This window comes from Abramis brama, assembly GCF_963993115.1.
Source record: "Abramis brama genome assembly, chromosome: 12".
Lineage (NCBI taxonomy): Eukaryota > Metazoa > Chordata > Actinopteri > Cypriniformes > Leuciscidae > Abramis > Abramis brama.
Genome location: NC_139974.1, coordinates 15682882 through 15703799, shown reverse-complemented (window position 1 = coordinate 15703799; position 20918 = coordinate 15682882). Strand labels below are relative to the sequence as shown.

The 20918-nt window shown below is 35.9% G+C and overlaps 1 protein-coding gene across 4 annotated transcripts; it reads right to left on the bottom strand.

The window, feature by feature from the left end:
• Window positions 1-1274: 1274 nt before the first annotated feature.
• dync1li1 (dynein, cytoplasmic 1, light intermediate chain 1) lies at window positions 1275-20607 on the bottom strand. Of its 4 annotated transcripts, none has more exons than XM_084130758.1 (14): window positions 20457-20607; window positions 20165-20238; window positions 18445-18561; window positions 17759-17989; window positions 17393-17553; window positions 16343-16436; window positions 14580-14715; window positions 14213-14324; window positions 14053-14112; window positions 13250-13294; window positions 12861-12981; window positions 12079-12210; window positions 7761-7779; window positions 2228-2840 (listed from the first exon to the last, which is right to left on the bottom strand). In XM_084130758.1, exons 1-13 carry the CDS (start codon window positions 20558-20560, stop codon window positions 7772-7774), a joined length of 1395 nt encoding a protein of 464 aa, XP_083986884.1. In that variant the 5' UTR covers window positions 20561-20607; the 3' UTR covers window positions 2228-2840; window positions 7761-7771. The 4 variants fall into 4 exon arrangements, with proteins under 4 accessions (XP_083986882.1, XP_083986883.1, XP_083986884.1 ...); XM_084130759.1 differs by having other exon boundaries at window positions 12891-12981; XM_084130756.1 differs by lacking the exon at window positions 7761-7779 and having other exon boundaries at window positions 1275-2840.
• Window positions 20608-20918: the final 311 nt, after the last annotated feature.

The window sequence follows — 20918 nt, the reverse complement described above, 5'->3', positions numbered from 1 at the left end:
ATCTCCGCAACGCTTTAACATATTCTGACCAAACTTGGTGTATATTATGACAACCATGACTTGAGGGTACCTGCACAGTTTCAGTGCAGTGCCGCCTGGTCAGGAGCTTTTTTGCCAAAAATCCCAAAACTGGTCTCTTTAGATTCGGTGCAGCATGCTTAATCGAACAATACCCAATTTTCCCATATCAACCATATTGGGCGTCGGGCCATCGGCCATTTTGAATTTTGTCGTAAAATGCTTTATTTTACGAATGCCTTGGCATATCAATACGAATCTTGGTATGTGTCTTCAGCACCATGCCCTGACAGTACTCAAAAAGATTTGGGGCAGCGCCATCTTGTGGTTAAAAGTTATAATGAAAATTCCAAAAATGCTAATGACTTTTGATTAAATTAAATTGTTAATACATTCCTTGGGGAATGCGAGAACATAGATACCAATCTTTTCATAGTCGTTCGTACTTCCTGTCCGCCATTTAGATTTTCTTTAAAAAACTACTTTTTCTGGCTCCTCCTAGACCGTTTGTCCGATTTTCCCCAAAATCGAATCATCTCACTGCAGGCAAAAAGTTATGGATTTCGTGTCAATAGATTAAACCGTTTTTGTATACCGCATCAACAAATTTCATGGGATGATGCCAAAACGACTCTGAGGCTGTATCTATGCAATGCTTTGGCACACTGACACCAAACTTTGCAGGTGTCATTATCACCTTACTCTGACCACACCACATCAGTTTTGTAGCAGCACCACCTATTAGTCAAAAGTGATAAATCATTAAATCACATTACCTAAAAACATCTTAATATGCTTATAATTTCTCATTGTTGCAGTTGGTCTAATGCTCTTTATATGATGCATTTGATACTATAATAGTTAAATAATTTAATATTATAAAAAGCTATAATACCCTGCTAATAATTTACAATAATTTAATAAAGATTTATAATTTTAATCTTAAAAAGGGCCTTTATTTTGATCAAATTAAGTCTCAACATTATTTTGTTAATCACTTCTTTACTAATTTATTTTTAGTATTTCTTTGAGCACTTTTGTTTATTTTTGTTGGTTTGGGGCCAAATCTAGAGTTTGTCCAATGCTTTTTTTGGAAAAACAACAAACTTGTAAATATGTTGATCTCATTTCAGCATTGAGTAAACTGTTCCAAATAAGAACTTCTTTTTTTTTTGTGCTGAGATCACAGACTTCCTGTGTCGAAATGCAGGTTCCTATCTCTCTCCACCCACACAAAAGAACAAAGACAGCAACCATTCCCAATAAATACAACTTTAATTGAATGATTACAGACCTGATCCAGAGAAACATCACTACATCTTGTGAAATTACAGGACCATAATAGCATATGTTTATCCACCCCGCCCCCCCTCCCTCTCGTAAGAAGTTCGGTTGATGACTGTACATGCAGGTGAGCGTGTTCTGAGATCTCACCTGCCCTGCCACCTCTGCCTCGCCCTTCCCTTCCCACTACTAATTTCTAGCTGTTAAAGTCTCTAAACAGACAAATCCGGTTGAATTTTGCTCAACTCCCGCACACACACTCAGACACACACCAATGTAAAAACAGTAATACTGATCTTGTTTGCATGATCTCTAGTGCATCCATTAATAAACAGTGGTAGTTGAGAGATGAAAACAGACATACACAGAAACATCCAATTTTCAAGCTCTTAAGAACATAGAAAACAACAAACAAATTTTTTTTTACACTGGACATAGTTGTCAGTCCCATCAACAGTCTTGCTCAGCAGTTACACAGACGACTTCATAAACCATGTCTAAGCTAAAAACTCTCTCGCTCTCCAGTTAAGTGTACTATTTTGCTACAATCAGCATTGTAAGTGATTATTTTCAGTGTCATAGCCTAATATTGTGTAGTAGTGCAATATTTAGAAACTTACTGTATGCAACAGATCACAGGTGACGAATCAGACTTGGTGACTCTGTTGACAGTTTCTCAGCAGCAAAAAAAGGGGGTTATGAATATTCTAAAGCATTGAAATCATGTCAGTATGTTTGTTCTGGTCCTGTGATCGATACACTTTAGAATAGGGCAGATATTAAGAGTGCTAAAGATGACCATTTAATGAAAACACAAGGTGACCATATCTAATGAATCATTTGATTGAATTGTCACTCTGACTGAAATGTGCTGCTTCCCTTTATTTTTATTTTATTTATATTTGTTCAGATTAGACAAGGAAAAAACAGAAGCTGACTGATTTTTACTTTAGATGAACAGGATCCTTCATATAAGTTAATTCACTACCAAAAGCCAAAGAAAAGTCTAACTTGCATACAGATACACCTACGTTCACAAACCCCCTTCATTTTCTAATGCAGACTTGGCTCTACATCTCCATTTCCTCTCTAAGCCTCTCCTTTAGTGTCGAACGCTGATCTAGTGTCCTTCTTTTTATGACAACCCTGCCTCTGTGGTTAATTACGGACCTGTCCGCTGTACATGTGTGCGTGTGTGTGGAGACAGACATAGCAATCGCAATTTGTCCGACATGCAGCTTCAAGTCACTGGCCTTACAAGTAATAAACAGGAATAAATCCCCCTTCTGAACAAGATCAAGAGAAAGAGTGAGGGAGAGGAAGGGAGGAGAGGTGGCAGAAGGGAGGCAGGTTCAGGGGGGGCAGAGATAGCAGTGTAAAGGGGGAGGGGCTTGCCCGTGAGTAATCCCCGCCTCTCGTTCAGGATTCGTCATTTTCGGCAGGGGGTGTGGTGGCGTTAGGGGCTGAGGAGTCCAGGTCTGATTTATTGGAGATCCGGTCTAGCTCAGCCTGGACATCTGTCAACCCCAACTTGGAGCCTGTGAACAAACAAGATAAAATCGGATGGAATTAATACGAGTACGCTGACCACATTTCATATCACGTTATTTAGAAACAGTATACCAAAGCTTTAAAAGAAGATTCTGGGTTCAATACAAGTTAAGCTCAATCTGCAGCATCTGTAGCATAATGTTAATTACAACAAAAAATAAACACACACAAATATATCTATTTTGTAATTGAATCCCTTTAAAATATTTTTTACATTTTTGGTAACAATCATGGTTGATCTTATAATGGAAGTAAATGGGGCCAATTCTTGGAGAATTTAAAGGCAGAAATGATGTTTATAAATATAATGATGATTATAAAAAACATTTATTCTTCTGTTAAACCATTTATTTTAGCCATAAAGCTGGTTAAATAAATTGTATGGTTATAGGCATAAGTTGTAAAATTGGACATAGTTTAGCAAGATCAGAAAAGCTTAGTAAGATTTTTTCCCCCATGTTTTTATGTTAATATACATATTGTTTAAGTCTTTTGATTATACTACACATTGCCCCCATTAACTTCCATTGTAAGTGCCTCAGTGTATCCCAGATTTTGGCTTGAAGAGGGGACAATTTTTTGTGGAAATAAACATTATGCCACAAGTGCTACCAATTGAGATTAACTTGTATTGTACCCAGAATATTCCTAAATCAGTGACAAGGGATGGCAATTCACTTAAAACCTATAGCATGTCAGTGTTTATGAGTCTGTGAGCCATTGCTTTCCAATTGATCAATGTTAAGCAGAAAGATCAGAAATAAGATTTTGGAATTAAAAAGTTTTTTGGAGCTTGAAAAAGAAAAGTAAATACATAAAGATGGAATGAATGGAGATGAAAGACTGTCAATGAACCTTCACACAGACTCACACACGCATTCAGCCTGAAAGCTGAAATGAAAAAAAAATTAAGGAACATTCAGCCAACACAATAACATTAAGCATGCAATGAAAACTTTCACAAACAGACTTATTTTGAATAGAAATTGATCTGTGAATGAGAACCATCTGTGTATCTAGGGCTTTAAAAGGTACAATTCACAATGCTGAGATCTTCAGTCGTTATCACTGTTTGAAGGCTTATTGTATCTTAAGCCCAAAGTATACATCGGCCTTTATACGTACACGAGGGTCTGCATACAGAGTGCGTGACGCATATTTCGTCACCATAATAGTATGCACGAAACCCAATTTTTGTAACTATGCATACTTCTGCACATGCGAATTGAATTTGTTTTGCACCAATCAGTTGTTCCACGATCCGGGCCGCAGTGTTGCCCAATTGGCCGGGTTCCTGCCCAATTGGCCGGGTTCCTGCCCAACTGGGATTCTTTCGATCGGGTTGGACCAGAGAAAAAGACATTGGGCGGGTGGACAAAATTTGGGCTGCTTTTTTAAATAAAAACCAGCCTGAGCAGCTGCGTTTTTAGATTTTTTTATTATTGTGTCTTATGTGTAGTAATTTTACTTTAATACGTTACGAACATTATTGGTTATTGCTTCAGTTGAACCAATCAGGGCCAGGTAAGGGATACCTGTCAATCAATTTACTGTCTTATGTTGGTGAGATATGATGACAGGGTTTTGGCGCAACAAGGGACCAGATTTTTAACGTGTAGCTGTATATTCAAGCGATCGCAAAGTGTCCTAAATATAAGTTGCACGGTAGAGTGGGAAAGTGACTTGACTCAAAATGTGAATTACACTTGTGGTGCGAGATGACTCGAAGGCTCGTTGTAAATAATTGAATGATTTAATCAAAATCTGTCCAGCATCAGGATATCTTTTAAACCATCCAGGCTGTACTCGTATACTCAGTTTTGATTGTGCAAAGTTCTCCATTATGCTCTACATTATGTACTTCACGTACATAGACGTACTATTGTTCTGTCTGAACACAAAGGTAAGCGCATTCTTCTTGTTGTTAATTTTTTGTTGTTCAATTTTCTTGGAGTGGGCGGGTTTTGGTAATCTTTTGTGCTGGAAATCGTCGACTCAATATGGCAACACTGCTAGGCCATTGTTTCAAGTAGAAATCGAGACTAAAGAGACGGAACAACAACAGATGCCCGCACTGACAGGCGCTTGTGTGAGGGGGTTATGAGATAGCCACAACTTTAGTTTAAAATAAAAGACATTTTTAGCAGTCATAACCTCTGGAGAAAAATAGCGCAGTCACTGGACAAAGATGAAACTTTCTAGAGCACGTGTCGACGGCCTGCGTTCTCGCACAATATCAAATATGAAAGGCTATGTGTTTGACTATACGCATACACTAGCGTGCACGTAAAAAACCAAAGTATACTTCATGCTTTAAGTTTGCTAATTATGTGCTAGCAATTAGCCCTGCAGCAATTGTGGATGGCACCTTACAGGATTTAATTTGCTTGATCTTAGTTTTGACATAATTCTTCACCTTTACAGTGCCGGAACGCAACATTTACTTATTGTCATCTACATTTACACATTTGGCAAAGTCCAAAGTGACTTGCATTGCATTCAATTTTTATCAGTTTATGCATTCTCTGGGAATCAAACCCATGACTGATTCCCTGGGAATCAAAGTACCATGCCAAATATATAGTGCAACTAAGAAATAGTGTGGTCACACTAGTCTTTGTGTCATTCACTATTAATATGCATGCAACCGGAAATGCAAGAATATACAAATACGTTTGAATTTTTTAACCTTTCTGAACCAAACTGATGTCTGAAGCATAACTAAAGACATTTGACCAACAGACCATCTTAATGTCACAGACTGACCGGTTGGATGAACACAAACTTAAAAGCTGCATGTTTTGCAGTGTTGCGGGTCAGAAGTAATTTTGCATGCACAAAGCCTAGTGTGACCTCGTCTAAAGACAAACTTAACCGCGGGTAAAAATAGCTAAAGAAAATATACACTACCATTCAAAAGTGTGGGCCAGTAAGATTTTTTTTTTTTTTTTTTTTCACAAGAATGCAATATATTGATCAAAAGTGACAAAGTACATTTATAATATTATTTCAACTAAATGCTGTTCTTTTAAACTTTAAACTATTAATCAAAGGATCCTTAAAAAAAATATCATGGTTTCCACAAAAATATTAAGTAGCACAACTGTTTTCAACATTGATAATAATAAGACTTGTTTCTTTAGCAGCAAATCAGCACAGGATTTCTGAAGGACCGTCTGACACTGAAAACTGTAGTAGTGAAGCTGAAAACTCAGCTTTTGTTTCACAATATTACTGTATTTTTTTTTATCAAATAAATGCAGCCTCAGTAAGCGTAAGAGATTTCTTTTAAAAACTATTATTATTATTGTTGCATATAATTTACATGGTAACACTACAATAAGGTTTAATTTGTTAACATTAGTTAATGTATTAACTAACAAACTAACCATAAGCAATACATTTGTTACTGTATTTGTTAATGTTAGTACAATAGTTGTTCATTGTTTGTTCATGTTAGTTCACATTGCATTAACTAATGTTAACAAAAGTTGAATTTGAAATTGTGTTGAAATTAACATTAACTCAAATTAATAAATGCTGTAGAAGTGCAGTTCATTATTAGTTCATGTTAACTAATGTAGTTAACTAATGTTAACAAATAAAACCTTATTGTAAAGTGTTACCATTTACTTTTCAATTAGATACACTGAGTGTAGTAGTAGTACCAGAAAATGCCAGGACCTTGTAATCAGAAAAACATGCCAAATTAAAAGATAACCTATGGATTTAATGAAGCTTCATGCAATGATTATTAGGAGGCCTTACATTGTGTAATTTGAAACTAAGTGTTATTAAGTGTTGACGGACAGTGTTAATAACAAAGGAGCAAGACGAGGGGCCCGAAACGAGAAGGACAGTGATGTATAACACATGCCAAAGTTAAACATGCTCAAGTGTGTAAAAGTGCTAAAAGAAATTCATAGCTGTCATAAAAAGGGAGATGCAGCAATGGTTAAAGCAAAAGGAAGTGAGGGAAAGTAGCCTAACACACACCTTAGCGTGGCCAACATCCCCTGGCTAACACACATGATGAAAGACAGTTTGAAGGGGTTAAATATCATGACTGGTGAACATAGTGCACACGAATGTTGTTGCTCACTCATTCATACATACGTACGTACGAAAGGTAAAAAAGGGTAAAAAAAACTATTACAGATAGACTTACACATAGTAACAGAAAGAAAATCAGGGCAGAGATGATGATGAGGTCACTGTCACCAAAGACGTACTTTACCTTTAATACACTCCCATAAAACCAAGCTGCATTATGGGTTCAAAAACAAACCAAGATGCAGAAGCATAATATGAAAGAACACAAAAGCGTGTGCCGTAAAATGACTGTGTTAGCTGTGTTAGTTTTAAAGCCTGAAAGTTGAATGCTAAATCTGTACAAACCCTTAGTGAGCATGTTAAACATATGCGTTTCAGCCCAAACTATTGTTGTTTAATTGTTTTACTCTTATTACTTAAGCTCTTGTTCCATTTTAAAGGTCAAAGTAATAATTCATTAAAAAATGTCCTTCTTTCTTGGGACACAAAATAAGATATTTTTGAAGAGTGTTTTAACTGTTTTTGTCCATATAATGAAAGCCCTTAACAACAATGAACCCCCTTAACTTTAATTGTATGGACAAAAAAAAGTCATTTTCAAAGTATCTTCTTTTGTGTTCCACAAAAGAAAGTATATCATACAGGTTTGGAACAACATGAGGGTGAGTAAGAGATGACAATTTCATCCATTTAAGGTGGTTGCATGTACGCTAATTTGCTCTGTTGCATTTTGGGATAGATTACTGGGTTATTAGTAATCTGATGAACAAAGAGGTTAACATTTTAGCTTGAATGATTAGCTGGGTTTTTAGCTGCACATGCAGAGGAGATTTTATCAAATATATTTATTTTACCGTCACTGATGTCAGAGATCTGGGATGGGAGGATAAAGGTACAGGAGAGGAGGGTGATGAGGACAATATAATGACAAACAAACAAAAAGGGAGAACGGGACAAACTTAAGTGACCTCACACGTGTACAACATGAACAAGACAAGATTTGAAGTGTTTTGAAGATAATCTGACAGACCTGTTCCTTCATTTGCAACTTCAAGATTCTATCATCTACTGTGTCAACATAACTCTTTCTGAGGGATGTATTTCATATGAGGTGGGTCTTTAGGGAGATATTTCTCATTTTGAAGCCATGACTCGCAATCTTTAAAGACTAAAACACACCAAGGCTCTTAGTCCACAGAAACAGTAAATCTGTAAATTGGCATGGTCACAATACTGCTTTTACAAAATGAATGTTGAAAAATGGCAGATATTCTCAAAAACAGGCCAAAGTACAATTTGTAATTTTGTATCATCTATTTGAGTGAAATTCATCAAATTAAGTAGTTGTAAAGGTCATTTTACAAGGTATGTGATTAGATTGTTTCCACTGAGCGATTGTTGAATGTCTCAACGTCTGCACAACGATGCCCACTATTGCTTCAGCTGAATCCTTGAAAGTCAATAAAGTCAATAAGAAAAACAGGACTAACAAAAAAAACTAAATTTTATTCTCCATATAATATATTATTTATGTTCCCCTCCATGTTCCAATGTTCATGACCATATTCAGTCTTATGGTACAGTCACATTTTCTGTTGTTCTGTGATTTTTTTGTTAACAAAATCCAGTCATTTCCATAAATAAAAAAAATCATGCAATCTGGAATTGCGAGAGCACGAAAGACTTCCCCATGCAGATTTAACAACAGTTTCATCCCTTGATTTGCTGCATTGACCAACAGAAAACTGGTTGGTTTGAAAGTGACTTCTGTGTGAGCTGAGCTTCATACATCGCTACACTATTGGAAACAGACATTGGGCCTTTTTTGCCTGCAAAATTTAACCAAAATGTGACCACACCTTTAAACTCGTCAACAAAATTACTGACAATAAAGTTCATTATGGATTCTGATTTTGCAAACAATAAAGAAGATGAGACAAAAAAAATGTCCATTTGATTTGTAGTACATAAGCAGTAGTTCAAAAGTTTGGGGTCAGCAAGATTTTTGTCAAGTTAACCAGAGGACCCTGACTAATATATATATATATATATATATTATTTTTTTTTTTTTATTATTATTTTTTTTTATCTCTTTTCTGGTGAAAGAAATACAAAAATGAAGAAAGCCAAAATAGTAAATGTCATGGATAAACATTTACCAAGTAATCCAGTATTTTGCAGAGGTTGTGATAATGACAATTTTCACCTGAGATTTGGATTACAGGGGGATAAAAAATACTTTAGAAACATGGTAGCATCATTACAGCAGCATTATATGCCAATAGTTAAAAAATTGGAAAAGCACTTTTTGTGTTAGGCCCTATATGGTTAATTTCCAGAGAAATGGGGATTTCAATGTATCTTCAAAAACCAAAAGTGTGCCACTTGCATATAGCTGAAGGAATGTCTGAAGAAAAAAATTGTGTTCAAACTACAAATGTGTCTTGTTTCCAAAAGCAATTGCATAAAACATACCAGTCTGAGTTCTCTTTTGGAATCTTAATTTTTAAGGCCATATGGTTCAATCCCAGAGATATGGGGTTCCCAATATGACCATATTCAAATTGTTGAACTTTACCCATTTTCAATGGTTGAAAACCAAATATGGGTCACTTTGCATATAGCCAAAATGTATTGTATTACAAGAAGAATCTCTGAAGAACAAATAATATTGAAAGTAGAATATATTTTGTTTCCCTTTATCAAAACAATTGCATATAACATACCTGCCTGAGTGGCATTTTTTTTTTTTTTTTTTACAAAGTTTGCCTGCCTGTAACTAAAGAAGTATTGAAGATATCTTAATATGATTTTAGATTCTGTTTCCTACGAAATGGTTCTTTTGGAATCTCCATTTTAAGGCTATATGGATCAATCCCAGAGGTATTGGGATCTCATTGCGGCTCCATATCCAAATTGTGGAATTTTACCCTTTTTCAGTGGTTGAAAACCAAATGTGATTTGTGTTTATCCAGTCATGACTGTTGACACCGCAATATATGCAAATAAGAACAGTAACCCAGGGTTTAGGAATGTATAGAGTGACATGTCAGATTATGAATAACCAGGATTAATTGTTAACTCTAGGTAAAGTATGAGCAGTGTGAAACATAAAATAAGGGCCTGGTTTCACATACAGGGCTTAGACTAAACCAGGATTAGGCTTTAGTTCAATTGGGGCATTTAAGTAGCCTTTATATATATATAAGTCTTAGGAAATAAACATTACTGGTGTGCATCTTGAGACCAAACAATGGCACTGAGATATTTTAAGATATGTCAGTGCAAGTTGATTTCAGTTAAAACAGCATTTTAGTCTGGGACAAGCTTTAGCCTTGTCTGTGAAACCGGAGGAAGATAACCCCAGGATTACATTAACCCAGGGTTTAGAATTACCCAAGGTGAACCATTTCAAGTGTGAGAGGAGAGCCCTTAAATGTTTAAAAGTTTGAGGTATTGACAGTTATTCCTCCAAATATGCCCCATAGCAGTGGATGCTAATCGATTTACGACTATGCTTCACATGTTATAACAATAGGAAATTGTAATACTTAAACAATCCAGGTGAGGCAAATCTTGGTTTATTGATGTGAATACAATGTGTGGGGAGAGCAAACACACTTTCCTAGGAGGCATGAAATTGTTTCAAACATGTAGGTACAATACTGCATATTTGAACTCTTGCTATCTTCAGAAGCTGTTTAAATTAACAAAACCCCTTCTTCCAAATATCTTTGTTCATAAGATTCAATATTTCAATTGGTTTCAGACTACTGAGAACAAGTTAATGTGCCACAACTTTCAGTGTATTTTGGCATTCAGACGGGTGTGTTCTATAATGTGCAATTGTTTTGATAAAGGGAAACAAGCTACATTTCAGGTTTCAATATTATTAATTCTTCAGACATTCCCCTTTAAATACAATAAGTATCAGCTGTAAGCAAAGTGACTCAGATTTAGTTTTCGACCATTGAAAAGGTGTACAATTTAACAATTTATGCTTCCAATATCTGTGAAATTAAACCATACAAGGCCTTCAAAATGAAGATAACAAAAGAAAAGTTGCTAAAGAACCAGAATGTAAAATCATATTAAGATAATTGAGATTAATTAAGATGTTTGTCTTTCTTCAGAAAAAATATGAACAAAATAAAAAATTTGTGCCAGGGAAGTTTCTGATATTTGGTTGATTTGACAGAATGACCCAATACTTTTATTCAGCAAGGATGCATTAAATTACTTTAAAAAACAAAACAAAACAAAAAAACCTTACCGACCCCAAACTTTTGGACGGTAGCGTAAATCCTCTCTGACTGGTCATTAGCCATGTTTCCATCCAACTATGCAAATGTTTGGATATTGCATTAAAAAAACGCTGGGTGGAAATAATTGAGTCGGTTGTTCATCTTTTTTTATACAATAAGAAGACATGCGCATAAACTTTGATGGAAACACATTTACCAAATAAATCCCTCAATATGCAAAAAAAAAAAAAAACCTTGGGTGACTTTGCCTCAACAGAGGATGTGAATAAATAACTGGACTAACCAGTGGATTAGTTTCATTGCACAGAATCTCAAATGTTGTATTAACTCATTTGAAATGCCTAAGCCAAAGTCTGCCATCAAAATTATTTGGTATAATGACCTCCCAGAACTGTCTCACATGACAGCATTTACAAAAATCAGGCATCCGAACGCAAGATAACAGGACGCCATTTATAGTGTTTCATCTGCACACTCTGAGGCGCAAGTCATTTATGATGTAGGACATAAGAGCCGGGCTTCCCCAATTGCAACAACTTCCATTTTTATTACAGATATTTTGTGCCAATTTCCAAGATTTTTTCCTCTTGAACGCATGGAATAGAAACGGTGCTTTATTTGCAAATGTTTTATGCAATATTTCAATTAGGTGCATACGTTAAATTCGCAACTTTGGATGGAAACATAGCTAATGATGTCACAAAACATACAATTGTTTAATCCAGCATGGTGATAAAGCTAGGAGTCGTGCACGACAACACGTCCCGCTGCGTACCATGCAAAACAGGTTTTATCCACAATTTTCTGTTGTTGAAATACAAAAAGTCAAAACACTTCAAATATATACCATGATAGTGGACATTTATATGAATGTGTGAGTGATATAGTGTCAAGAAGGATCCCTCACCTGACTTGCGGACTGTTCCTGGTGTGTTGCTCCCTCCTCCTGTAGGTTGGCCGCCTGGGCCGGGTGAGCCTGCTTTCTTAGTCAACAGACTGTTGAAGAAGTTAGCCAGCACGCCCTCACTTGTCTGACCTCCTGCCATGAAAAATGACAATAATTAGCACAATCATTCAAGCTGAAACTAGCCTAAACTAGTTTCAGATCAGTGCAAAACAGTAAAATGTACCGACCCTAAGTTGGAATTAAAAATGTGTTTAAAGGAGGTGAAGTCAAAATGAAAGTCTTAGAGAAATTCAGCAAGGAAACAAGCTTTAATCCCAACAATCTTTTCTAATCCTCTCCAAACATGGCAGCAATGTTCCTATGATTTAAAACCATGAGAGTAGAGTCCTCCTTATCTGCATACAGGAAGAGACCCTGAAACACAATCTCTGGAGACACTGAAAGTGTATTCATGATCACTGCGGCCCAAAACAAACTAATATTTTCCCATAAAGCTAAATAAATAAGCTTTGCCACAAAAAAAAAAACAGGATGGGATCTCATGTTGAAGGTCAAATGTTACTTTTATTCCCAAGATGAGAGGGTGATGAAAACCAGGAAACCAGATCCAAGAAAAAATAAATGTTCAGGAAGTAGAAAGGTGTGACTCCAAAAGCTCTTGCTCCCAAAGTTGGAAAGATGCAGCCGAGGAGAGAAAATAGAGAGCGGGATACAGAAGGAAAGAGAGAAAGGTGGAGAGAAGACGGAGGCATGCATCCTGAATACAGCGTTCTTATACACACCTTTCATGTTGGGATCAATCTTCTTGGTACCTGATTGCATGGGCATGACGTTTGCCACATTAGCTGCCGCTGAACGGTTGGTCGTCCTTGGTGAGCCGGTGGGAGCTCTGTTTGTTGGGTCCTATTACACACACACACATACAGAAATCTTTTAGGATTATAAAACTTTATAATAAGAAAAATTAACTAAAGGAGTAATTCTGTAGTCACATGCAAACAGTGTGCAATAATTAGTATGGATCTTTACTTAAATTGCTTTGGATAAAAGTGTCTGCGAAATTAATACATGTAAATGTCTTGCAGCAGAAAAGGTCTCCACCCAAAGCATGATTCAACATTGAGTAACACTGTGGGTTGAAATGTAAATGGAGCACATGTAAAACACTCACCACTGGTCTTCCGGCACTGACTGGAGGCTGTTTAGATAACAGAGACTGAGAACAGAACAAAGACAGAAAAATCATTCAGAGATTATTTCTGTCCTGTTTGGTAATGATTTGTTTGACAAACAAGTTTCATGCATCACTAACAAAACTTCTCAGTTAACTAGACTTATAAATAGTGAGCTATAGTCTAAATCTCACTTTATGCCACATTTCGTTTTAGACAGGAAAATTAAACATTTGGGTAATGTTTCTGTCTGTGTGTGTACCTACTTAACTATATTTTGAGGACAAATTTGTACCCAGAAGTGACCAAAACCTGACAAAATCTCCAAAAACCTCCCTTTAGGGACGTCCTCATTTGTAAATCTGGTATAATAGATTAGTATAAATAGTTGGTATCTGGTATAAATAGTAATTAAAATGTAAAAATGCAGAAAGTTTTGTGTGATGGGAACAATAAGGTCTATGGAATGTCCCCATTTAGATAGCTAAGTAAACGTGTGTGTGTGTGAGAGAGAGAGAGAGTATATATATTTTACTTTCTATTCATTTTGTATACATTCAGCTTTGCCATCACAGGAGTAAATTATTTATATTTTTAAATATATTCAAATAAAAGTTATTTTAAATTGAAATAATACTTTACAATATTACTATTTAAAAAAAAAAAATCCCAAAACTTTTGAACGGTAATCTATGTATACAATTGCAAGTTTAAGAATAAAACATCACACCACCCAGGCACTTTGGAGAATAAATCAAGATTTTTTTTATGATGATGATATTATAAAATATTTAGCAATTACCTGCAACTTAAGTAGAAAAACTTGGTCATCTTCAGCTTGAACTTCCTTCTCATGTACAAACTAGAAAGACATGTCAGAAATGAGCAGTCGCTAGGAAAGAGAGACTCTATAGCTAATTGCACAAACACTGGCAAAGATCTAATTAGGACCGAGCCTTTACCTTTCTAATTGGAGGTTTCACTATTACATCTTCAAAGTTGTCATCTGCTTTTACTGACTGGAAGTTTTCATGCAGAATGGCGATCTTTTTTTCATTGTCCCATCCTGACGGACTGAAAGTGAGACACAGATAATAATACATTTACCATTTAAAGAAACATTTGAATGACAGCCAATTTTACACCAATAATCTGATATATTCCAGGTGAAGGAAAATATATATTAATACAAATAAATTAATAAAACATTTATTACATTGTTTTTTACATAACAAAGATTATAAACAATTTGCAATTGATTTTGATTCCATGTGCAGACTTTAGCAGTAAAATAAATATCTACATGTTTCTTGACATCCAACTACTTACATAAACACAGAGTCTTTCTCTACCACCTGAGCTGGGATGTTGAAGGGAAAGCCGTATAACCTGTGAACAAGGTATTTGTATAACAAATCTAGATTTTTGTTCTCCTTCATAGATGTGTAGAGTAGTGCTGCCCCATCTGAAAGGTCACTTGTGAAGGAGAAAAACAAGATGAGGTTACATTTAAGCAGAAACAAGACTCTCCCTATTTGTACAGATTTTTTGGAAAGCAGCCATTGTGGCAGGTCAGCTGATCACGTTACCATCCTCTACTGTTAAAAAGTCGACATGAAACGGAAGTTGTCATACTCTGTTCTTCCCTATTGTGACGTATATCTGAGTGAAACAACTTCTGGAATGAGAAAAATGTAGGGTGGGATTTGATTTCGTCCTTCGGGAATTGACTGGATCGTAGGAAGTTGGGTGTTGCTAACTAAATTGAGGCCGATCTGAATGTCAGTTTGCAGTCAGTTGTGGAGGATATAGAGACGTTTTTGATTAAAGATTACAAAGGCATATGAATTTTTAAAAAATTATGTGAAGGGATAAATAATTTATAATAAGCACAAAAAAATAAGAATTGTAAATGTTGATTTTATGGCGAATTTAAGAAGCAGAACATCTATCTGTGCAGCCCCTGTTGTTGTATTCAGATGCACACAAATGTACACTTCTGACGAGGAATGCTCAATTATGGCAAAAATCATAACAAAAAGTAGTTTTGGTCAATATTGAAATCACGATTATTTAACACGATTATTGGTGGGCGATATGATCCAAGTCTTATTTCAAGATATCAGTCATTTTAAATATCAGTGAAATTTCAAATTGATTGATACTTCAGCAAAAAATAATACTAGGTTAACTAATGCAAGTAAAAGGTCCTCAAAATAATTACATAAGACAAGTAAACAGTCAGCAATACAATAAGAACAAAAACTAATTCCAAACAAAACAGACAAATAAATACAATAGAACAAAAATGCTAATTAAATAAACAGTGTTTTTCAGGAAAATTTACTAACAGTATTCAGATAATAGACTACAACAAAAAAACACTGTATAGTCTTACTGTACACATTAAATACAGATTAATCCTTATACTTAAGTTATTCAGTCAAGATTAGTGAGTGATTTTCCTTTGTCGTTTGATTATCAATGACATACTGCAGTAGGTATTTAGGCTGCTGTCACTTTAAGAGCTAATGCACGGATCCAATATACTGTTACACATGCGTTTTCTTTCTCAACTGTGTACGTTTACTAGTAAAGACATAATCCACTGTGTTTACGTGAATACTCTCCAAAAAGGCATTTTGACATTTTTGTGTACACATTTAGGCTCATATCCAAAGCCCTTTTGCTTATCAGTGTTCGGCAGAAAGCAGTCTGTGGGCCAGCGTCTCTTTTTGCTTTTAATAACACTGTTTAATATCAAACACATCCAGTAGTTTAGCAACAGTAGACTGCATTTTACAACGCTAACTTATTTGGCTGATTTGGATGTCATGTTTGAGGTTTTAGGGAGGAACGAAAGCGCACCACTGTGAAGGAAAGGAAGGTGCGTTGGATGGAATGTGGCACAAAATAGTTTTAATTATTTAATTATAGTTTGATTAATATGATTAATCACACTGCCCTACTCCTGACATTTAAAGATAAAACTGAACATGGAAATAGCCTGGCCATCAGATGACTAAGATGTGCAGAGTGAAATATAATTGTCATTACATCTTTGGTTTAGATGTGTTGATGTGTAAGGATACACTGCAAGCAGAAACGTCGAATGTGAGACTGGATGAAGTCTAAGTGCTCATCTTTATAATCGTGCTCCTTCTCCAAAGTGCTGATCGCATCACACTACAGAGAAAGAAAGAGAGAGAGAGAGAGTGAGAATTATGAAAGGGATTCTCCATTAATATTTTAGCCATCCTTGTTTTGTAACTTGATATATTTGGGGCTTATAGTGAAAGTAAAAGCAAAATCATCTTGGTAAACAATGGACAGTAATGGCAAGATGATCATATTCTTTGAAATACGTGGGGTCCAATAGTCTGAGAGCACATTGGCAAAATCCAGAGTAATAAACTAAAGGCTTTAAGTTTCCGGAAATATTTAAAATAATGAAAAAGAATTAGAAATATACAGAATTCTGCACCCTTTCTAGTTTACCAATGACATTTGTGACATTGAACATGTAAATTGCTATGTACAAAAGGTCAAATGTTAACTTTTCACTCAAACTGTTATGCTAATAATATAAATACAATATTTCAAAAATACAGTGTTCAAAAGTTGTTGTTTTTTAAGAAATTCAGATTTTTATTCAGCAAGGATGCATTAAATTCACAAAAAGTGACATTAAAGACATTTATAAGGATGTTATAAATGCTGTTCTTTTAACATTTATATTAATTAAATCCTGAAAAGATTTCCACAAAAGTATTAAGCAGCACAACTGTTTTAACATTTGTATATTTGTATCAATATTAATAAAAAATGTTTCTTGAGCACCAAATCAAATCAGCATATTAGAATGATTTCCGATGACAATGAAGACTAGAGTAATGCTTGCTTTAAAAATATATATTCAAATATATAACATTTTAAATTTTAATAATATTTCACAATATTAATTTTTTTCCTGTATTTGAATCAAATAAGCATAAGAGGCTTCTTTTAAAGCCATTTTTAAAAATGTTACCGCCCCCAAACTTTTGAATGATAGTGTATGAATGCATCTGGTGTTGTATGTAGCTGCTCTTTTAAATACAATTTAATAACATGTCAGGAGTAGTTTGAGGCAGCAGGTGTACCTTAGTGCAGACCACCACTATAGGCAGGCCCAGGTTGTGTGTGAGTGTGTTATCTCCCAGAGGTAGCAGGATGCTCTCTTCCTCTGACTCAGGATTCCTTCTCTGGGGCACAGCCTCCAGGTCACTTCCTGGTTCCACATACTCCTGGAACTGCTTTGTCACTGCATGCACACACAGTCACATTCTAACTGCATTTACTATAGGTTATTTACTAACTGGAAACTCATTCAGTATAAGAAATGCCTGCAGCGATCTAAAAAGGACCATCACAGATCAAAATGCATCAGCACACTACATCATTCTTACAGGGTACTTGGCATGCGAACACGCTCACAATCTCAAAGCACACACAAAGAAGCTACTCACATCTGAGCTCCAGCTCTCTCATGGTTTCAGGGGGAACTCTGAGCTTGTCCACAAAATCCCTCACCACGCTGCCCCATTTCTGCAGCGAATCGATGGCCAGCCAGGGCCGGGACAGATCCACCACAAACACAACCAGCGAGTCCTCCAGGTTCTCCGTCGATACGGCGAACTTCTGCAGGCCTTTGTGGTACAGGTCCCCATCCAGCACCCATGCATTACACCGTGCATGATCTGCCAAAAAGAGTTTCGTTAGCTTTAGCATGCCTGTTTTGAATTTCCTAATGTTGGTCATTAAGGTGCCTCTATACTCACAGATTACAGATATGTGGATAATTAAGTTGGCAAAACAGTAACAGTATTTATACTTTAGATTGACTTAAACCATGCATAATGGTGCATCAAAATTAATAAATAAAAAATGACACAATAAATTTGGGATCTCAGAGCTCAATTAGGGCATTTATTATTGTTTACAACCAACACCTTCCCATTTCAATAGAGGACATGACTAAATACTTACTAACTAACTGCTAAAACATTTGCTTCAAAATACTGCAGTGTTAAAAGCTATTGATTGTTTGTAGTGGATCACAACCAGCTTTCTTTAATTCAGTGTCATTTAAGATTACACATCAAAAACTGTCTATATATTGCCAATATGAAACTGTAGACTGTCTAATCCTTACCATCTATATCATCATCGTGAACATTGAAATACAGGTACTCTAAACCCCGGCCCTTCATATACTCTTCTACACCTTGTAGTTTGGCCACCAGGGTGGTCTTACCGGACCCCACCTCACCTGTAAAACAAGTCAGATTAACACGCAGGCAATTATATCAAACATTTAGGAGCTTAGATACTTTTGGATTCTGAAAAACATATGTAAGCATGCTGCATTACTCTTACCTGTTGTTATAATAACATGCAGAGAAATGCATGAAAAAACAAGTGAATTGAAAACTGTACATATGGCTGCAGTGCTTTTATAATGGCTGATTTAATTTTATAGCTTTTGTTACAAAGTCAAAACAGAGACATGTAACTCTGGATTGCTAATAAAATATTTAACAGACATTTACTCCTTAAGTAAATCATAAAAAAACATACAACAAGGGTCTGAAATTAACCAGAGATTGAGGCAAAAATTATGATTTCCTGTTTTTTTGTTGTTGTTTTTTTTGTAACGACTGGTACTATATTACTTAAATACATGTCTTATTATATTTTTTATTATATTTTGATGGAGAATTTATGGAATAATGCATAATCATTTGTTAGCAAACATATATTCATTACTTCAATGAGCATTATTTCTGCCTTAAATTATTACATTGTTTAAATTAATACATTTTTAGCTAACTGTGTGATTTGTTATGTACATTTCTAAAATACATAACTTAGACAGCTACCTCTGATCAATACCACAGATCAATCTAAATTGTAATGTGGACTCATGCATTTTCTGTAAAGCTGCTTTGAAACGATGTGTATTGTGAAAAGCGCTATACAAATAAATGTGAATTTAACTGAATTAAATGTGAATTCAGGTATTTGTAAAAGACAACAAAGTGTGATTATATATGGTGAGAAAAACAAAAAAGGATTGCTCTCTGCACACTGAAATTACAACTCCAGAAAGTTCACTAATAAAACATTATTATTATCTTAAGATGGTAAGAAAAAAACATGCCCAGAGCATAGTTAAAACAGTCCTTAAAATAATAATGAATTATACTAACAAAATATATATATTTGAAGATCTTCAACAGAGATGACAGTATCATGTCTGGCGCCCTATGAGTAAAGAGCACTGAGGCAGCAAATATGAGCCATTCACTAGCTGCGTCTCAAAAACTAGTGAGCTGCCTACCTAGACATCATTTTTAGCCATCATAGACGCCTAGACAGCACTTTATGTGCATCATGTGCGCCCATACAGCCTTTTTAGTATCTCATACGGTTCGAGTGCAGCATTTGTTCATCGGAACACACCTATGATTCTGTCTAGGTAGGCTGCACGATAGGGTTTGAGACACAGCCCGTGTCTGAGAGTGCGGATTATCTCTATTCACCAAAACCGACAGTCTGTAACGCATGTAAACCGTTGAGACGGAATAAATGTCTGTTTATTTATATAAAATTCACGCGACAGACACTATTGTCTTTTGTGCGCGCGGTGTCTGACAGCGATGACTGGAGTGGAGACAATGACGTGCGCTCATTAACAATAACAGCACACTTACAATAACATCAGTGCCATTAGAGCGAGCGAACGGCAGCGTCAATTCAGTCAGCATTGTATGTTTTTTAATAATAATGAATGAACCATTGGATGCAGGTCAATAGGATGCACAGCAGACATGAAACAGCATTTATGTGTGACAAGAGGAAAAAACACCCACCCATAACCACCACATTCTTTCCTGACGGCAATTTTGATCGAGATCGCGTCGACACCTCACTCAATATCGATGACCTGGACGTAAAGGAACACAGAGTTTAAATCACGTTGCTTTATTAATTTTGCATCCCTGCGATCATTGATTCAGACTGGCCTGTGTGTACCTGCCCGGCTGGGGCAATTTGCAAGTTAGCGGCTAACAACTGTCACATGCGGCTCTGGGCCACCTAAAGCCGCGTTCTGCACATAACATCCGAGATTGAATGGGGGATAAAAGAACTGGCTAGGCCTACCATAAATTCTGTCCGTCATCCTCCTCAGGGTTTTGGCTTTCGGATATGCTGTTATTTACATTTGAGCTAACCGATAGGAGTGTATTTCTGCCTGTCGTCGCCATCTTCGCAGGCTTGAGTGACACCCCTGAATGAGCCCCGGATGTGTCGCGCAGAGCCGAGCTTTGCTTTTCTGCTGGGCGTGGACCACTGCGAGCCGCAATCACAGACCCAAAGCTCAGATTCATAGAATACAATCAAATCTTTTCAAAAAAGGTACTTTATTAGCAGCTATGGCTACATAAAGAACATTTAGCATCCATGGATCATTTCAATTGCACAAAAGGTGGAATTAAATTAGTAGATAAAAAGGTTCTTTAGATTATGAAAAATATTCTTCATAAGAAATAAATGGGTCTTTTATGAACTTTACACTGAAAGGTTCTTTGGGGAACCCAAAAGGATTCTTCTATGGCATGCTTT